Below are 17539 nucleotides of genomic sequence, written 5' to 3'. Positions count from 1 at the left end.
AATATATCGGCGTTTAATCGGCAAAACTCCGGCTGATGATGACTATTTTGAAAAGGGCTATAATCAGCCGATTAATCGGCCAGCCGTTAAATCAGTCGTGCCCTATTGCTGACAACAGAAGCAGAAAAGCATGTAAATGACTAATTGATTAAATCAATATGCATATCAGTCATAAATTAATCTGGCATGTTTGTTGACTGGCAAAAGGAAAAGTTATCGCAAAAGACTGGCGTCATTGACACTGATCACCTGTGATCATCGTCACCATTCCCAATATCAGCAGGGGGAAAAATCCATTTGTATGGTACTGTGTCCGCTGAAGACATCCGACAGTAGAGAATCCTTTACGAAAGTTGGAGAGATTTTTGTTTTTAAAGACATTTTGTTGGCCTTTTGGCTTTACTAGATAGGACAGAGAGAGACAGGAAAGTGTGTGTGTCGGGGGGGAGAATGGGGGAAGGACCTGCAGCAAAGGGCCATGAGCGGGACTCAAACCCATAACCGCTGCATTGGGGACTATAGCTCCTATACATGGGACTCCAGCTCAACCAGGTGAGCTATAGCAGCGCCCGAGTTGGAGAAATTTGGAACTAACTGCTTATTGCTGGATTCTCTGGTATTTACGGGCACATGGTGGCTGCCGTGAGTCTGTGAGTGTTCTACTGCAGTTAATTCATCCGTTACTACTCTCATGCTGATACTTTGTCCTTTGACAGAGACATCAGTTATCTAAAAAATGTTTTAAAATCAATTACCTAAATACTCTATCATTAATTTACAGTGGTGGCTTTCGAGGCGCAGGTCATGACAAAGGTCAAGCATGTTGAAAATTGCACCATCAGTAATGCAGCAGCAGAAGACTGCAAGCAGAAGCACTTTGACAGATGAAGTGACTGTGCATCACCAGCAGGTTGTGCTGAAGTAACATCCATTAACACACACCAGGGAGTAAAGACACTGGTGATATTGCTGAATGTAGTGCAGTCCAGTACACCGACCTCTCCACCCAATACGACCTCAAAAATAAAGTTGAATCATCACCTTTTTAACAACATCAACAAATCTGAAAATATGCAAGCTTTGTAAAAACATAATTAATGCCAGAGGTGTTGCGTTGCATTTCACAGGTGCACCTAATAAAGAGGCCAGTACTCGGACAAAAATGAATCAGAAACAATTTGAGCACAGTTTGACATGTCTTACATGTCTACTAAACCATTGTTTTCATTATTATTTTGTGGTAAGCAGCTTGATGTGACTCTTGGTGTTGTTTTGCTATACAAGGAAAGCTTGTACTTACTGTACCCATTCATAACATGAACAACCATAGATAGATTAATGGTTAATTTACTGCAGCTGACCGAAACTAAACGTCTTTGTAAGAAATCCAGAGCGCACAGATGAAGCCTTGCAGACTGACAAGAACAGTACTGACCACTGGATCATCTATGTTTTATATGAATACTGATCTAGCATGTAGTTCTAATTTCCTCATAGGTTAAATCTTGTAGTTTATTATCCACTAAATGGTTAAATAAATCAGTAAGTAACTAGTGGACTTGTCAAATGCTATAAGCACAATCATATCTACAAACACCTCATCTGGATCAACAATTTACCACAAAAAAGTTTTGTCTTTGAGGCTCAGTAAGATGTTAGTTCTAGACCAGTGATACAAGCAACAACACAAATGAGCTCCAGGAGGAAGCTAATTAATGTCTCATGTCAATAGTATTCTCAACTGTGTAATTAAAGTGTGCATGTGAGAGGACTTTCCTCCCTGTGTGTGTCTTTGTACCTCAGTGGATTCTCATCTCAAAACAGTCTTATGCAATGTTGTTTTCTTGCAAACTTTATTTTCTACATTGTAAACAATACACTGAAAGTATACTTTCTGTTTAATCAGTTATTTACGTGTCACATCTTAACAGTTGTGTCTGTAGTGAAGCTGAGATCTTTGTTCAGTTTTACAGGTTTGTGAAAGATAAAATACGAATGCAGTGAAGTTGTCAAAAGAAATGAACTCTGTGATGACAAGAAGACATAAAACACAAAAAGAAGGCCTAAAGCCTCACTGGACATCTTTGTTTATGGAGGTCAGTACAACACGGTTCTGTGCTGTCCGAGATAATGTCTTCCACAAAAATAAAAGGGCACAAGTCCACAGCTATTCATTTTGATGAATACTTGTTTTTATGTTCCCAGTGTATATATTTAAAAAGTTAGCACAAACTTTAAAAGCATAAATTTGTCTTACACATCCTTTTTTGATCAAGACACAAAAAACATTTTAAAAAATCCAATGTCATTTCTTTTAATGTGTCTTAAAAATCATTAAAGCAACAAATACTCACATTAAAGCAGCTGTAACCGGCAAATCTAAGTCAATTTTAAATCATAACAGTTGTTATTGTCCATGTGTCAGCCAAAATCTGTTCACTTGTCGAAATTTTTCCTCTTTCAAATTAGTTTTTAAATAGTTTTGTAACATTTTAGGGTGATCCATTGTTGCCTCTTTTGCTTCCTTTTCCCAGAGACTGCCATCATCATTCTCCCCCAGAATACAATTACAGTATTACACTCACATGGCCTATACTAAAACCACAGATCCTACAAATAACTAGAGTAATCATAAAGACCAGAGGCAGACATTGTCCAGTAAGTAAATGGGCCTCACAGTTTATGCTGTGAAGAAATCCACTCAGATTAAACACTTGCTGTGTGATGAGAGACCGTCATTAGACACTGGGGATATTAACGCTCCTTTCTCAGTATCAATTTAGGCGCACATTGGGGTTTGTTGAAGTGCAGTCGTTTACTCTCGCGGGATTTATAACCCATTAGCATTATTAAATCAGTGGTTCTCCCAATAAGCCTTCATGTGTGGAGTGTTTCATGCTTTGCAAAGCATGGGAAGTATTTCTCAATTGACCAATTTAATGGTGAGTACGAGAAATACTAGGACCCATCTACTGTAAAAAAAAAAAAAAAAAGTAATGATGATGATGTAATCGACTCAAATGGATAACACGCCGTCATTACAAGGCGGATGGACAGTAAGAAATCTTTTAAAGCGCTGAACCTGCAGGTGACTCAGAGCAGATTGCCATGCTGTTTGAGAAAGGCAAGTGCACGCTGGTAGAATTAACTAAAGAATATCTTGTGCTTACATTTTACTTCTACGCATATCACTACAATTTACGATCTTGATTCACTCAATAATTTTAAGGTTTATTTGTCCTATACTAAATGTAATGTAGTATAGACCTGAAGGCTGTGCTTTAAGACAAATGTGAAGAATAATCTGTAGAAAAAAGAAATGCAGATGTCAAGCTAGATAGATAATCGACTCTTAAAAGGTTTTCAAAATTAAATAATTGCCATTCAGATAACAGAAGTACTTTTTTATTCAAATGTTTGAGATGAGGCTAAAGTCTTTCATATATTGTGTTCAATCCTTTTCAGCGTTTTAAGGAAATTTCTGCGTCATCATGCCAGAAGGAAATCACAGCATTGTGACAGAATTCTTCCTCACTGGATTCCCAGGACTTCATCCAGAGTACTACAGTCTCACCTCAGCTGTATTGTTCTTGTGGTATTTGTTTATTTTGATAGGAAATGCTGCAGTTCTTCTTTTATTTGCAACCAACCGCTGCCTTCACAAGCCGATGTATTATATAATTCTAAACCTGTGTGCGTGTGATATTCTCTTTAGCACGACCACTTTACCGAAGATCATCAGTAAGTATTGGTTTCAATCAGGGACCATTTCATTTAATGCTTGTTTTGTTCAAATGTACTTTGTTCACTATCTGGGCACAGTGAATTCTCTTGTCCTCTTCCTGATGGCTTTTGATCGGTATTTGGCCATCTGCCATCCTCTCAGATATACAAATGTTCTGACAACATCCACTATCTACATTCTCAGCTTTACTGTGTGGATTGTTTCCATAGCAGCAGCTTTAATGTTAGTTATTAGAGCGTACCCTCTTCCTTACTGTGCCTCAAACATAATCAATCATTGTTACTGTGATCATATTGGTATAACACTGCTGGCCTGCACTGACAGGGCCCCTTATGGTTTTCCTGCTTTTGTGCTAGCAATGTTTGCCCTAGTGGGACCTCTAGCATTTATTGTTTTCTCATATTGCTCGATAATTATAGCAGTACGAAAGATAGCAGATCTGCAAGGTCGCCTAAAATCTCTGTCCACGTGTAGCCCTCAACTGATCATAATCTCCCTCTATTATTTACCAAGATGTTTTGTCTATTTAGCCAGCAATGTCGGCATCACCTTCAGTCCGGATGTGCGAATAGTAACAATTATGCTATACAGCCTTTCACCTCCCATGATTAATCCACTTATCTACTGCCTCAGAGCTAAAGACATGAGAGAATGCTTGCAAAAGCAGTTCCACAGAAGAACCACTCCACATAAAGTTTAAACAATTTGTAACTAATACATTAGGGCATTATTCAACATTTAAACATGCCTCAATTCAAATGAAAGCGTTGCAATAGGGAGGCAAAAAGACTGTTGCACTATATAAAGATGTATCCCATGTCACAAAACAAAGCCATGTATATGGATCATGACAAAGTTCAATGATTTCTGTTGCAGGGTAAAAAGGAACACAGTCTAAAATTGGTTTGTTAGCATGTGATTCTTTTAGTGAGCCCAGTAATTTCTGTCAGCCTGACCTTTCAAATTGACATGTGTGTTGTGTATTTTATTGCAAAAGCACAAAGGGATAACACAGAATGGTGGTATATTTTAAACCTTCAAACATTTGTTGTATTTAAAGATGCAAAATGAAATAAATTAGTTATATTCAGGCCTACACCTACTTGTCACAGCTTAAATCTGGCACACACAGTTTAACAGTTTGTTGTGGTGAGGACAAATCTGAAACTCTTCTTGTTTAAAAAAAATATACCTGACAACACCTTTTGACTTCCAACAAAGACAGACAAACTAGTTTTCTCACAATAAAACCTCCTGATCCAAGAAATATACACTGTCACTCAACTGTCTTTTCAACAAGGAAATTATCTGTTATCATGTTGTTCATTACACATGTTTATTTTTTATTTTATCTTTTTTTAAAGAAATGTATTGGATTGTAATCAGAAAAATAACTGATGGTAATGTCTGTCTCACACTATGCGGTAAAAAAATAATAAAAGACAATGAAAGTGGGACAAAGCGGACATATGTTCTGAGCAGTTATTAATGTCATTTTGAAATGTTTTTTTTTTTTATAACATAACTGATACAGAAGATACCTGATGAATCACCACCTTATCACGGTGGAGGGGTTTGAGTGCGACCAGCTCTTTACCCTTGCAGAGCTGCTGAGGGGGGCATGGGAATTCGACCTGCCAGTCCACATGTGCTTTGTGGATCTTGAGAAGGCCTATGACCATGTTCCCCAAGGGACTCTGTGGGGAGTGCTGAGGGAGTATGGGGTACCAGGCTCGCTGCTATGAGCCACATGGTTCCTGTACAACCAAAGTGCGAGCTGTGTCCGCATTCTTGGCAATAATATAAGTATAATAATAAGTCGGACATGTTCCCATCTCGGGATGTTGTTCACAAGTGATGGGAAAATGGGGCACGAGATGGACAGGCGGCTCGGTGCGGCGTCAGCAGCAATGCGGGCGCTGTATCGGACCTTCGTGGTGAAGAGAGAGCTGAGCTGCAAGGCAAAGCTCTCGATGTACCAGTCCACTACGTCCCAACCCTCATCCATGGTCACAAGCTTTGGGTCGTGATCAAAAGAACGAGATCGCGGATGCAAGCAGCCGAAATGAGCTTCCTTCACAAGGTGGCTGGGCTCAGCCTATGAAATAGGGTGTGGAGCTCGGACACCCAGATGGAGCTCAGAGTAGAGCCGCTGCTCCTTTGCGTTGAAAGGAGCCAGTTGAGGTGGTCTGGACATCTGATTCGGATGCCTCCAGAGAGGCTTCCTCTGGAGGTCTTCCGAACATGTCCACCTGGGAGGAGACCCCGGGCAGACCCAGAACCCGCTGAAGTGATTATATCTCTCGGCTGGCCTGGGAACACCTCGGGATCCCTCAGGCAGAGCTGGAAAGAGTAGCCAGGGGGAGGGAAGTCTGAAGTGACCTGCTCCGCCTAATGTCCCCACGATCTGACCCTGGATAAGCGGAAGATATTGGATGGATGGATGGATGGATGGATGGATGGATGGATGATACAGTGTCTAGTGCACAGACACAATAATAAAAAAGGAAGTTAAGAGAGAAAACACATAATTTTTAAACAAGTGTTAGGGGTAGAGTTCAATCTGAATGTGGTATTTAGCAAAGTGCAAATAGTTGGGTTTTATGAATATTTTTTTTATACTAATGTTTTACTATTTCTTTCTTTTCCAGAAATATAAACTCATATCTGTTAGACCAAAAAGAAGCAGTGAGCACAGGCTGCTTTAAATAGAAGTACATTGTTACTTAGTGTAGATATTTATTTATTCTTTCACAAATATATTCGCCTGTTAGTTGCAGCAGGGTAGGTACAAGCTAAGATTGTTATGACCACTTAATGCTGCTGCCTCTCAAATACATGAACAAACACTTGGCTCTCTGTACATATCTAAGAGGAATATGATACTTAGCAGTCAATTTTTAAAGGGAATGAAAGATTAACAATAGAGGTTGATTTTAGATGACATCGGAACAGCACATTAGAAAAATATCCTCCAAAAAGAAGATGAAGCTAACATATTCAGAATATTTCATAATTCACAAATTCAACACTCTCATTATGTATGATGTACTCTTAAGCTTCATCTCTTATTCATCTAAAGTAATCATAGGTTTCTTGCTTTTAGAAATTTCTGCCTCACTATGACACGAAGAGAGCTCTGCTAAGATAGGATTTTGAAGCAAAATTCATAGAACAATACCGTTTGTTCAGAAACTTTGACCTTCCTGGTGCCCCTGCTTTCATCAGCGTACATAATAAAGATGAAAGGCAACAGGACGCAGACTTGTGGCAAGATGGTGAGATAACTAGCGTCTGAGAGACAACCATTTACAAACACCATCTGCTCGCTATCAGCAAGGAAGTCGTAATGGAACCTGGCGAGGCAGATTAAAAGACAAAAGCATATTTTCAATTTAAAGATGCGACTAAATCGGACTGAATGCTGATAAAAAGTCTGCACCTTGGCTAAAAAAAAACTTGTGGCCTCTCTAAGGGTTTATAAGGATAAAGCAAGCTTTGCATAATTCATGAATCGCTCTGCGTAATAAGAAAATCATAGTGAACTGAGGTTTTTTTTATCAGCAGTTGTCAAAAAATGTCCTTAACCTTTTTCCCAAAGAATACATCTTCTTCAGAAAAGGTATAACATTAGAGTGGGCTTGGTTTATAAAATTAATTCTGATTCTCATTTACTTCAAAGTCAATTTGACAGCACCATTAAAAAAAAAAAAAAAAAAAAAAAAACTTCTTTCATGCCATTGTAAAATAAGTTTTTATTAAATTATCTGTACAACCTTTGTAAAGGCTGGTGGAAAAAAATAAAAATTTCAAGCTGACAGAAATTTGACTGTATGAAGAATCTGTGGAGAGAACTCCCTGTATGTGTATTTCCACTATAGAAAAGCTCATAGCAATATGTTATATTAATATTGTCATGGTAGGGAAAGACCAGATGTATTAACAACAGTTGCATTTCACTTTAGGCTGTCTACAATTTCTGAATTCCAATTCCTATTACCTTGACAGGAAATGCTTTACTGAACATTGTTATGCTACAAAAAAAGTTAGAGGTCAGGATGGATGAGTGGGTCCACAGAGCACAAAATTAAGGTTAGAGAAAGATCACCATTCTAATGAAAGAGTGAAAAACTTTGTCTACTGTACTGTCCTTCAAAAATGGTTGCTTTTTCAGGCTTTCTGTAACCTTAATCAAAAGCTTAGCGTTTATTACCAGAATAATAATGCTCTAGTTAGCAGGCATGAATACTGTAACATAAATATTGTGCAATACATAAATACAGTAACTATGATTTTTTTTTATACATGCATTAAATATAAATGTTTCCTTACACTGATGCAAATTGTATGAGGAGTGTGCGTAACCTTTCGAAGAAAAAACCTTTGATATACATTGTGATCCTGTGAGGATACGTCAGGTCAGACTTGATAAAAAGCTGATACTACCTGCACTGTAATGAGATTTGGATACAGAGCGACACCTAAGAGCTGCATACAGACAGAGTGTGAGACAGCACTTGAATGTTTTCTTGCAAAACCTCCTACATATTTCTCACTTACCTCTGTTCAATGATATAATATGCTGGTGTGTTTTATTCTCTAAATAATATTTTAAAGGTCTGATAACTATTTTTTATCTTGCAGGTCTTCATTTCATGTCTTTGATCTTACTGTAATCTTAAACTATGATCACTAATTTTACAAAGATGAGAGGCTTCTTCATCCTTGGATTCCCTGGACTTTCACCGCAGTATTACGGACCTGTGTCGGCTCTGCTTTTTTTCATCTACCAAGCTATTGCAATAGGAAACATTTTCATTTTAGCATTTGTTGTCTACGAGAAGTCCCTGCAAAAACCAACATATCTGGTCTTTTGTCACCTGGCACTGAATGACTTAACATTTGGCACCGTTACTCTGCCTAAAATCATTGCAAAATATTGGTTTGGTGATGGCATTATAACGTTTTATGGATGTTTTGTACAGATGTTCTTTGTTCATTATTTAGGATCAGTAACTTCTTTCATGCTGTTGGTAATGGCTCTTGATCGATTCGTCGCCGTATGTATTCCGCTGCGCTATCCTGTTCTGATCACAAACAACATCATATCTGTGCTGTGTGGGTTTGCTTGGTTCATACCTCTGCCTCTGATGGTAGCGATTGTCCTACATGCCCTCACTTTACCTTACTGTAAATCAAATGTCATTGCTCAGTGCTACTGTGACCACATTTCCATAACAAGTCAGGCGTGTGGAGAGGATGTTACAATAGTTGCAGTCACTGCACTGTGTGTTGCCATGCTTTGTCTCTTGCTTCCACTTGCATTTATTGTATTTTCCTACATTTCCATTTTTGTGGCCATTGTGAGAATTTCTAATGCAGCAGGACGCAGAAGAACCTTATCAACTTGCACTCCACAAATATTGATCACATGTCTCTTTTACCTGCCCAGATGTTTTGTTTATGTGGCCAATACGGTCGGGTTTTCTTTCAGTTTGGATGTTCGCATTATGTTGATATTGTTGTACAGTCTTTTTCCTGCTGCTGTTAACCCAATCATATACTGTTTTAAGACCCAAGACATTAAGCAGATGTTAATGAAGAGGCTCAGGAAAAGTCAAATTGGAATAGAGATAAAATTCTCTTCTTAATGTAAATACGACAGATAAGGCACAACTCACATGATAAGCTGAAAGCATCGGTTCTTTACCATCTAGGCTTTTTTCTAATATATAAATTATTAGATATTTTTGTCTTTTGTTTCCTATTCTATAAGCTAAACAATTGTGGCTTTATTAGCCCTGTCATCTAATGTTCAGAAAAATAACCTAATTAGTGAGCTCCAATAGTCAATTAATGCACATAAAATAATGATTTTCTTTTTTTTAGTTAATCACTTCAGTTACTTTACATCTGTGTAACTGTCGTAATTTTACTGCCCACACATTGTGTCTCCATCTACACAGAGTAAACAGCTTCTATGTCAAAGCAGGTTACAAATTGCAGACAGAAAGAAAAAAATATATGATTGCAGCTTAAGGGCCTGTGAGATTTGGCAGCCTGACTGAATTCAGCCTGACTGAATTCAGCAGAAGGAGTTAGAAGTGGAGTATACGATTAGAACGGAATACATTTTTTGTCAAATCCAGTGAGTATCTCCTTGTGGCCCACTGGCTGTTTGTTCTGTGTGTAGTGAAAAAAATAATCTGATGTTGTACACAGTTCTGGCTAAATGAACAACAAACAAAGCGGCTTGGACATACTGATATTTCAGCGTGCACTGTGCAAGTTCAAGCTCAGGCAGAAAACTTCTAATAACTGACTGATGAGATTGTCATCATACCTCCATTTGTAAGATAAATGCTTGTATCTATTTTTAAATAGCTTTGCACAATTCATATGTTTGTGTTCTTGGCTGTAAATGCTTTTAAAATACTGTCATGTTTATACAGTGGAAATGATGAGCCAGTAGGAAGAAAAAATTAATGTTCTACACATTTTCTAAATTATGATAGGATTTGCGATATAATAATTAAAGTCTTGTTTTTACTTACACAAATGGCTGTATTTTTTTGTTTCACTCTCCATTTTGCCCTAATCAAAAGTGTAAACAGTTTAGACAAACATCTGTTGCTCTACCCATCAGAACCCATCACTTTTTTAGATTTGCCTTTCTCTAAAACAAAGATTTCTAAATAATATAGTTCACATCTGCATTTTTTCAGGACGCTTACAAAGAAACAGGATTGAGCAATTTCTTTAGGGGGATGCAGATATTTTGATCACAAAATATTGTCATCTTCACAAGGGAACCACTGGCATAACCAAACCAAGCCAGAAAGCTCCAGCTACACGGCGTAGCAATTAAACAAGTTGCAATTTTGTTAGCACTGTGTAAATAAAACAAAAGGGAACATGAAGCAACACCTGGATTTTTCCACACACGTTATTTTACATTTAAATGGAGTGTGACACAACATCAGTACTTATCTGTGATGAAACAGCAATGAGATGTGGGGCTGATTTGGCTGCTGTTCAGATGCTCCTCTGCTGTATCACTTGGCAATGTGTCCATTGAACAGTCCAGTCGTCTTTTTATGCGCATATTATGACTAAAAAAACAACTTGTTTTCAGTAAACAATTTTTCAAATCTGGCAGCAGTATCTCTCAAAAATTCCCACAGATGCATTCACAGCAATTAAAATGACTACACTTGAATAGGTTAGCTGCTGTTATCTAAAACTAAGGCATGAGCATATAACGCAATAACGTGGCTGCAATTTTCTTCAGTGTTTTTTCCATCGTGTTCCAAATTGTCTTTCTTAGCAAGAAGCCCACAAAACAAATGAAAAAGAACACTATTTCCAACAGAAGAACATCTATACGTATCTAAAAGCTGCTAATATGTTGCTGAGATCATGATTAGAAATATCTACTGAAGACAATAAAGCAGCCTTTAAATCCACAACAGAAAGTTCTACCTATTACGTACTGTGAACTTTGTATAGATTAATTTTGTTGGGCACAATGAATAAACTCCACACTTTACTGTCAGTGTCACTGGTGTACTCTTTGGTTTTTTTTTGTGTTCTTCTTGTGTATTTCTAAATGCCTACTGTGCTTCAGTGTCCTCTGTTTGTCCATGTGCGTATTCTGTGTCTCTGTCTTTTCAGTTACTTCTAGTATTATGTGAAGCTTCTTACCTTCTGTGTCTCCAGTTCTTTTACTTCCTCCCTTTGTGTGTTTTCCCACTTTTCTGATGGTCTGCTTTGTCCTCAGTGGTATCACCTTTGTTTACTTATCAGCTCTCTGTGTATATACACAGCACTATTAACAACATTAAAACCACCGACAGGTGAAGAGAATAACATTGATCATATCATTATAATTCATTGTTCTGCTGGAAAAAGTTGAGTCTTCGTGTGAATATTACCTTGACACCCATCTAAACATTGCTGTTAACCAAGCACACGGCTCTTTGGCAACAGCACTCTCTGACTCCAGCGGCCTCCCCCAGCAGGACAATGTGCCCCACCACACTGTAAGAACTGCTTCGAAATGGATCAAGAAATGCAACCAAAACCCCAACATGCTGACCCAGCCTCCAAACTCCCCAGATCCCCATCAAATCCTACCATATGACCCACATGACCCAAAGGATCTGCTGCCAACACCTCAGGACACCCCCAGAATGTCTATGCCTGTGCCCCTACGAGTCCAGACTGCAGACGTACACAATATTGTGCAGGTGGCCATTATGCTGCATCAATGTTGTAATGCTATAATTGGTGTATAGTCCTGTGTAACCAGTATTCGCTGGTGTATAGTGTAAGGTAAAGAGCAGAAGTGGACTGAATTCAAATAACTTTATGGACAGCTGGAGCTGACAGAGTGGACAACCACAGTGTAACACAAACACAAGACAAAACTCTAGATTTTAACAGTTTATACTGAATTGTAATGTATGGTAAACAAACAAGACAAGTTCAGGTAATGATATATATTATTACAGAAATAAAAACAATTGAAAGAAAGAAAGAAAAAACAAACAAACAGGTATTTCTCAGAGTGTTTGTAAGAAGCATTGTTCTCAATTCCTCTCCAGTGTGGCGTTAATATGAAGAGAGGTTAGTAGGTTTTGTCTCCAGAGCTGCATGTGTGTGTACAGGTCAATCCTACCGCACTCAAGGTAGCTGGTGAAAATAGGAGGATTCCTTCGCTCATAGTTGTCCTATCATTGCCAACAGGTTCAGCACCTTGTGGGCTGGACTCGCCATCCAGTACTGGAATATTTTTTTTCCTCTGAAATCTTGTCTCAAATCTCTGCAGTCTTCTTTGATGTTTCTGAGATCAACTCTAAGGTCTCAGGCCGCCTGAAGAACAACTCGAAACGTGGCCTATAAATAAGATCAGTAGAAAATTACCTCTATGTTAGTGCTATGAGCATTTCTTCTCATTGAATAGAGCTTATTACATCAACTTATTGTTCAAGTGTCTGTTCTGCAACATGGATAATTCATCAGTTTCAAAGTCACTGATCACTGTCGTTTTATTCAATAACAATTAATTCTGAGAACTAATGATTTAAGCACAAACTCACTTGAAGCTATGCAACTTAAAGGAAAATATAAAACAACTGATGCACATTTAGCTGTAGGAAACACCGGTGCCAACAGTGGAGCTTAGTCGCAAAGTACATCTAAACTAGCAAACAACAACAAGCAAAGCGAATTGGCAGTAGCTCTTAAACTCTTTACAAATCCAACATTCAAGTCGCGAACACTTTGAGCATATATAACAGGGATTTTACATGGAACTAATTAGCATTTAAGCTAGCGAACTTTTATAGCGCTAACGGTTTAGCCTCCGCTAATCGGGTTTACCGTGGCGAAAGTTAGCATCATGGCTAGCAGACTTTTAGGCCGCAGTTTGCTACGCGTCCCGGGCTAGAAATTGACTCAACTCACCGGTGCAATGAATTGGCACAATGGCGACCGGCGTCAGTGTTTTTACCGGAACAAAACGTCGTCTTTTTCTGTCCTTACTTCAGTAATGAAGCGCACATCCGATTTTGCACTTTGCCCTTTGACCTTTAGCGGGGTTACCCAGGAAACGGGCTGAAGCATCTGATTGGTCAATGTAAATGTAACCCGCTTTGCTCTTCACAGAAATATTATTGCATTTAAATCTGACTTTATTGACTTATATGTGTCATATTAAACAATATTTATTAAGAGGTTATTTGCGTTTGCTTAACATCAACACAGATATGAATTTATTTTTGCTCATTTAACAACTCTGGGCTACATCTGTGTACTTTGTTCATTCACCTGCCTGTTTACTCAGCTGTGTTTGTTCCATGTGTGTCTTGGTTGTCTCCTGTTTTTTTTGTTTCCTGAGTTGTTTTTACTTACCTTTTGAATTTACCTTTACTTTGACATGTCTCTTTTGTTGCCTGCTTGGACTCCGCAGCCATGTTTTGTTGTGATTACCTTCCCTGCCAGCCTTTGTTACTTCGCTTCCTGTAAGTCTATTAAGATTAGCTTTCTGCTTATTTCATTCGCCCGTGTGTTAGGTGTGTGTGTGTTTGTGTCCTTTACCTTGAATTGACAACATTTATCTTACGTTTGTCTTCTCAGCAGCAGTTTTCTTGCTACTGCTCATTGGGGCGTATCTTTTTCTCTCTGCAGGACAAGAAATTTTCTCTGCTGGAGAAAAATATCCAATACCGACTGAAAATATTCTCACTCCAGTCATGGATGGAACTATGCTGTAGGCAGAAGTCGACTAATAAGTGCTCTTGTAAACCAGTTTAGAAAGCAATTTAGTCCAGTTGATCAGATGGCAAGTGTTGAAGTGTGTTCGTTCTTTTGAGATAGAAGACAAACTACTTCTCTCATTCAGTGGTATTTATTCTGCAATATAATATTTTACTTGATCGAGGATCCATTACTGATTCAGAAAATCAGTCAACAAGCTGTTACTCTGTCACCCACTTCCCCAACAGTGGATGCAGCTTCATACAATCATATGCATTTTATTCAGTAATGTGCAAGGTGATTGGCTACTAAACACAAACATTGAATTTAAATAGTAAAACGTGAATAGCAATCTGGTTGGCGAGGAGCCGTGGTTTAAACTTAGCTCTCCCTTTGCTGGTGCACAGATATGTCCATATCTCTTGGCACCCGATCCATCCAATCCACAGCATCCACACCCTGTAAAGAGAAACCTCCCCAAAAGCATCCTCCGGTCCCTGGATGTCAGTACTTTTCCTTTGTCTTAACTACGATTAGTTTACAGGGGGATGGTATTTTTGTGGGTGCAATGTGCTGATAAGTCTGTGTGTGTGCAGCTAAATTCCTTCTAACTGACCTTGCTTAACCTCCCTGAGTTTGGTCTCTTTGACCTGCTTGAATCTTTCTTTCTCCTCTTCAGATCAACACAACTCATGCCTTAACAGACATTAGATGTGTCAGTGTGATTTCTAAGCTATCAGTGCATTTAAAAGATTATATATTCCAACACAAGGCACCCTTTCTTAGTTGTTATTTTATCAGCTGCTTTAACAACAAACAGACAGTGAAGACCACAAGCCTCTGTTACTCTTAAATCCTCAGGAAGTCAGGATAGCTATTTTTGCCAGCAAAGCACCAACTAGTGACAGCTAAAAGACAGCTAGGTCTTGTGTCAGACTGTTGCCCCCTTTAGGTAGGGTTTAATTTTGTGTTCAAACCAGTAAAAATAAAGTAGACTCTGTGAATAAACTCAGCTGTCTCATATCTCCATGATAAACCAGTTCCACATAATACTGTAGCTGCATATCTGTCTGTAAGCCACCCATGACAAAACAATTATAACTATAACAATAATTTTACTAATCTCGTCCCGTGTCCAGTCAAATTATATAAGGTTTAGATCCAACAAGCAATGCAATAAATTGGTCCCTAGTTCCTTCTGCATACATTTCAAATTTGAAGTAGTTAGCCATTTTGACAGCTCTTTCATTTTTTACAAATGGTTTCACCTTATACATGCTCCAAGCTTGGTGTTTTTCTATTGTTAGTCTGAATTTAAGTGATTATGTTATACACTTATGTAGCACTTCTTCATCCTTGGATTTCCAGGCCTTTTGTCAGACTGTGATGAACCCGTTTCTGCTCTGCTTTTTGTGCTCTTCTTCATTATAGCCGTAGGAAATATTTTAATTTTCACAAAGTCATGCAGCTTTGGTAATACAGTTGACAGCTGGGCTCCAGTACGCTGAGAAGATGATGAAACCTTTTATTATCTACAATTGACAATGGCTGGCCGTCAGAAGAAAAGTACTGGCTAAGAGCTCCTGTCATTTTCACAGATTGTGGGTTGTTTCTGGACATTTTCTTTCATTTCTCCTGTAGCTTTCTGTAAAGGTGGGTGTTGCTTTTCCCCCACTCCTTGCATTAGCAAACTTCTTGAACTCTGTGCAGCACTAGTTCTTCAGATGTTTTATCAAAATGCCTGGATTAAAAAGTCATTTCTCTTAACAGTTTAGCAGAGCCAAGGTTGCAGTCTGCTTTACTTTTGTCATCACTGCTTATCTTAACATATTTCCCACGGCTGACATTGCTCCTCCTATGCCTACCTGCTCAACAAACAAGAGCTTAGTGTCATGTTGCTGTAAAGCGGTATCAGGTGTAGTCGTACTGGAGTAGTTTCACAAATGTAAAATACAAATACATGAGCGCAGGTTTGGACCAGTACAGATTAGATTAGATTAGATAGAACTTTATTGATCCCTTTGGTAGGGTACCTCAGGGAAATTGTTGTACTAGCAACAACACAACACCAACACAACATTAGTAATAACAACAATAACAACAATAACAATAATAACAACAACAATAATGGATACAGTAACAGTGCCAAAGTGCGATGATGACAGTGTGCAGAGGGTGGCTGGCATCGTCCATGATGGCCAGCAGTTTGTTCAGTGTCCTCCTCTCTGCCACTGTCACCAGGAAGTCCAGTTTCATGCCCACTGTAGAGCTGACCCACCTGATTAATTTGTCCAGCCTCGATGTGTCCCTTTTAGATGTGCTGCTGCCCCAGCACACCGCGGCGTAGAAAAGGACGCTAGCGACCACCGACTGGTAGAACATCCGCAGGAGCTTCCTGCAGATGTTGAACGACTGGAGCCTCCTCAGGAAGTTCAGCCTGCTCTGTCCCCTCTTGTACAGGTAGTCTGTGTTGCATGTCCAGTCCAACTTGTTGTCCAGCCACAGCCCAAGGTACTTGTAGTTTTGTACAAGATACTGGTATCAATGCATCTTTAATTACTCAGAAGAGCTTCTGTATTAGGTGTAGATGGTGAAACCAAAAATATAAGTCCCCTTAGGATTACTATGACCTTGATGGCTGAGAATCCACACAGACATAACTACTCTATTATATAGCTGGATGGTTTGTGTAGCTGGCAGATATAGTGAGGTACAATTTGAGTGCTCTGGTTTGAATTGATGTTGTAATGTGGTACAGTTTCTGTACCTGCTTATACACTTTTCATAACTAAAAACCTTATCTGCAAATTAATATCACCTCAAAAACTAGATAAAATGCCTCATGAATAAAAATAATATAGTGGAGCAAAGATAATACACGGTCATGGCCCTAATTACAATTTCTAAAAATATCTGCCACATGCACTCGGATCATTTATCCCATGTCATTCATGATCCTATCTCCTCTACCAGACAGTCTCTTGTGTCAAACAAACAGCTAATCATTGTAGATATGTATGAACCGATTTCTGCTCCTGTTACATGCACTGAACGTGACTTTTCTCCAGTATTACAATCTAACAGCTTTCGCAGCACAATCTTGAGACATTTCGCTGTGTATTTCAGAATGTAAGTCTGTGAGACACTTCAAAAGCTTTGAGTGCACGTGGGATTTGGCCCCTCCGAGTTTTCAACTCTACACACATCATTAGACCAGACTCTGCTGGAAACCGTTACAATATAAAGTGTCACAGACATCAAGATTGTTATTGGAACCAGATCAGAGTCGGAGCTGAACGGGTGAGATATTCTAGTGATATGTGACATGCAGGGCTAAGTAATCATTGCTATTTCTTGTTGAATCTCCTACAGGTACTATATGTTTTTATCTTTTTTTTTTTGATACGACTACATCAGTATAGAAAATGAAGTGCTATCTATTCTGTAACTCTTTTCTAAATTCACTTCCAGGCTTGTTTGCTTGATTTTATTTCCATCTTTGTGTGAGTTTTTTGTTTCTCTGTACGTGCGAGT

At 38.7% G+C, this 17539-nt stretch overlaps 2 protein-coding genes across 2 annotated transcripts; both read left to right on the top strand.

Annotated features, from left to right (window-relative positions):
- The first annotated feature begins 3491 nt into the window (after positions 1-3491).
- Positions 3492-4445, top strand: LOC103353601 (olfactory receptor 2AT4-like). Its single transcript, XM_008276655.1, has one exon. It carries the CDS (start codon positions 3492-3494, stop codon positions 4443-4445), a length of 954 nt encoding a protein of 317 aa, XP_008274877.1.
- Positions 4446-8430: 3985 nt separating this feature from the next.
- Positions 8431-9396, top strand: LOC103353600 (olfactory receptor 2AT4-like). The gene has a single exon (XM_008276654.1). The coding sequence runs from the start codon at positions 8431-8433 to the stop codon at positions 9394-9396; it is 966 nt and encodes a 321-aa protein (XP_008274876.1).
- Positions 9397-17539: the final 8143 nt, after the last annotated feature.

Source organism: Stegastes partitus, unplaced genomic scaffold (assembly GCF_000690725.1).
Source record: "Stegastes partitus isolate 25-593 unplaced genomic scaffold, Stegastes_partitus-1.0.2 Scaffold78, whole genome shotgun sequence".
Taxonomy (NCBI): Eukaryota; Metazoa; Chordata; class Actinopteri; family Pomacentridae; genus Stegastes; species Stegastes partitus.
The sequence above is the reverse complement of the archived record's forward strand: the minus strand, read 5'-3'. Positions and strand labels throughout refer to the sequence as shown.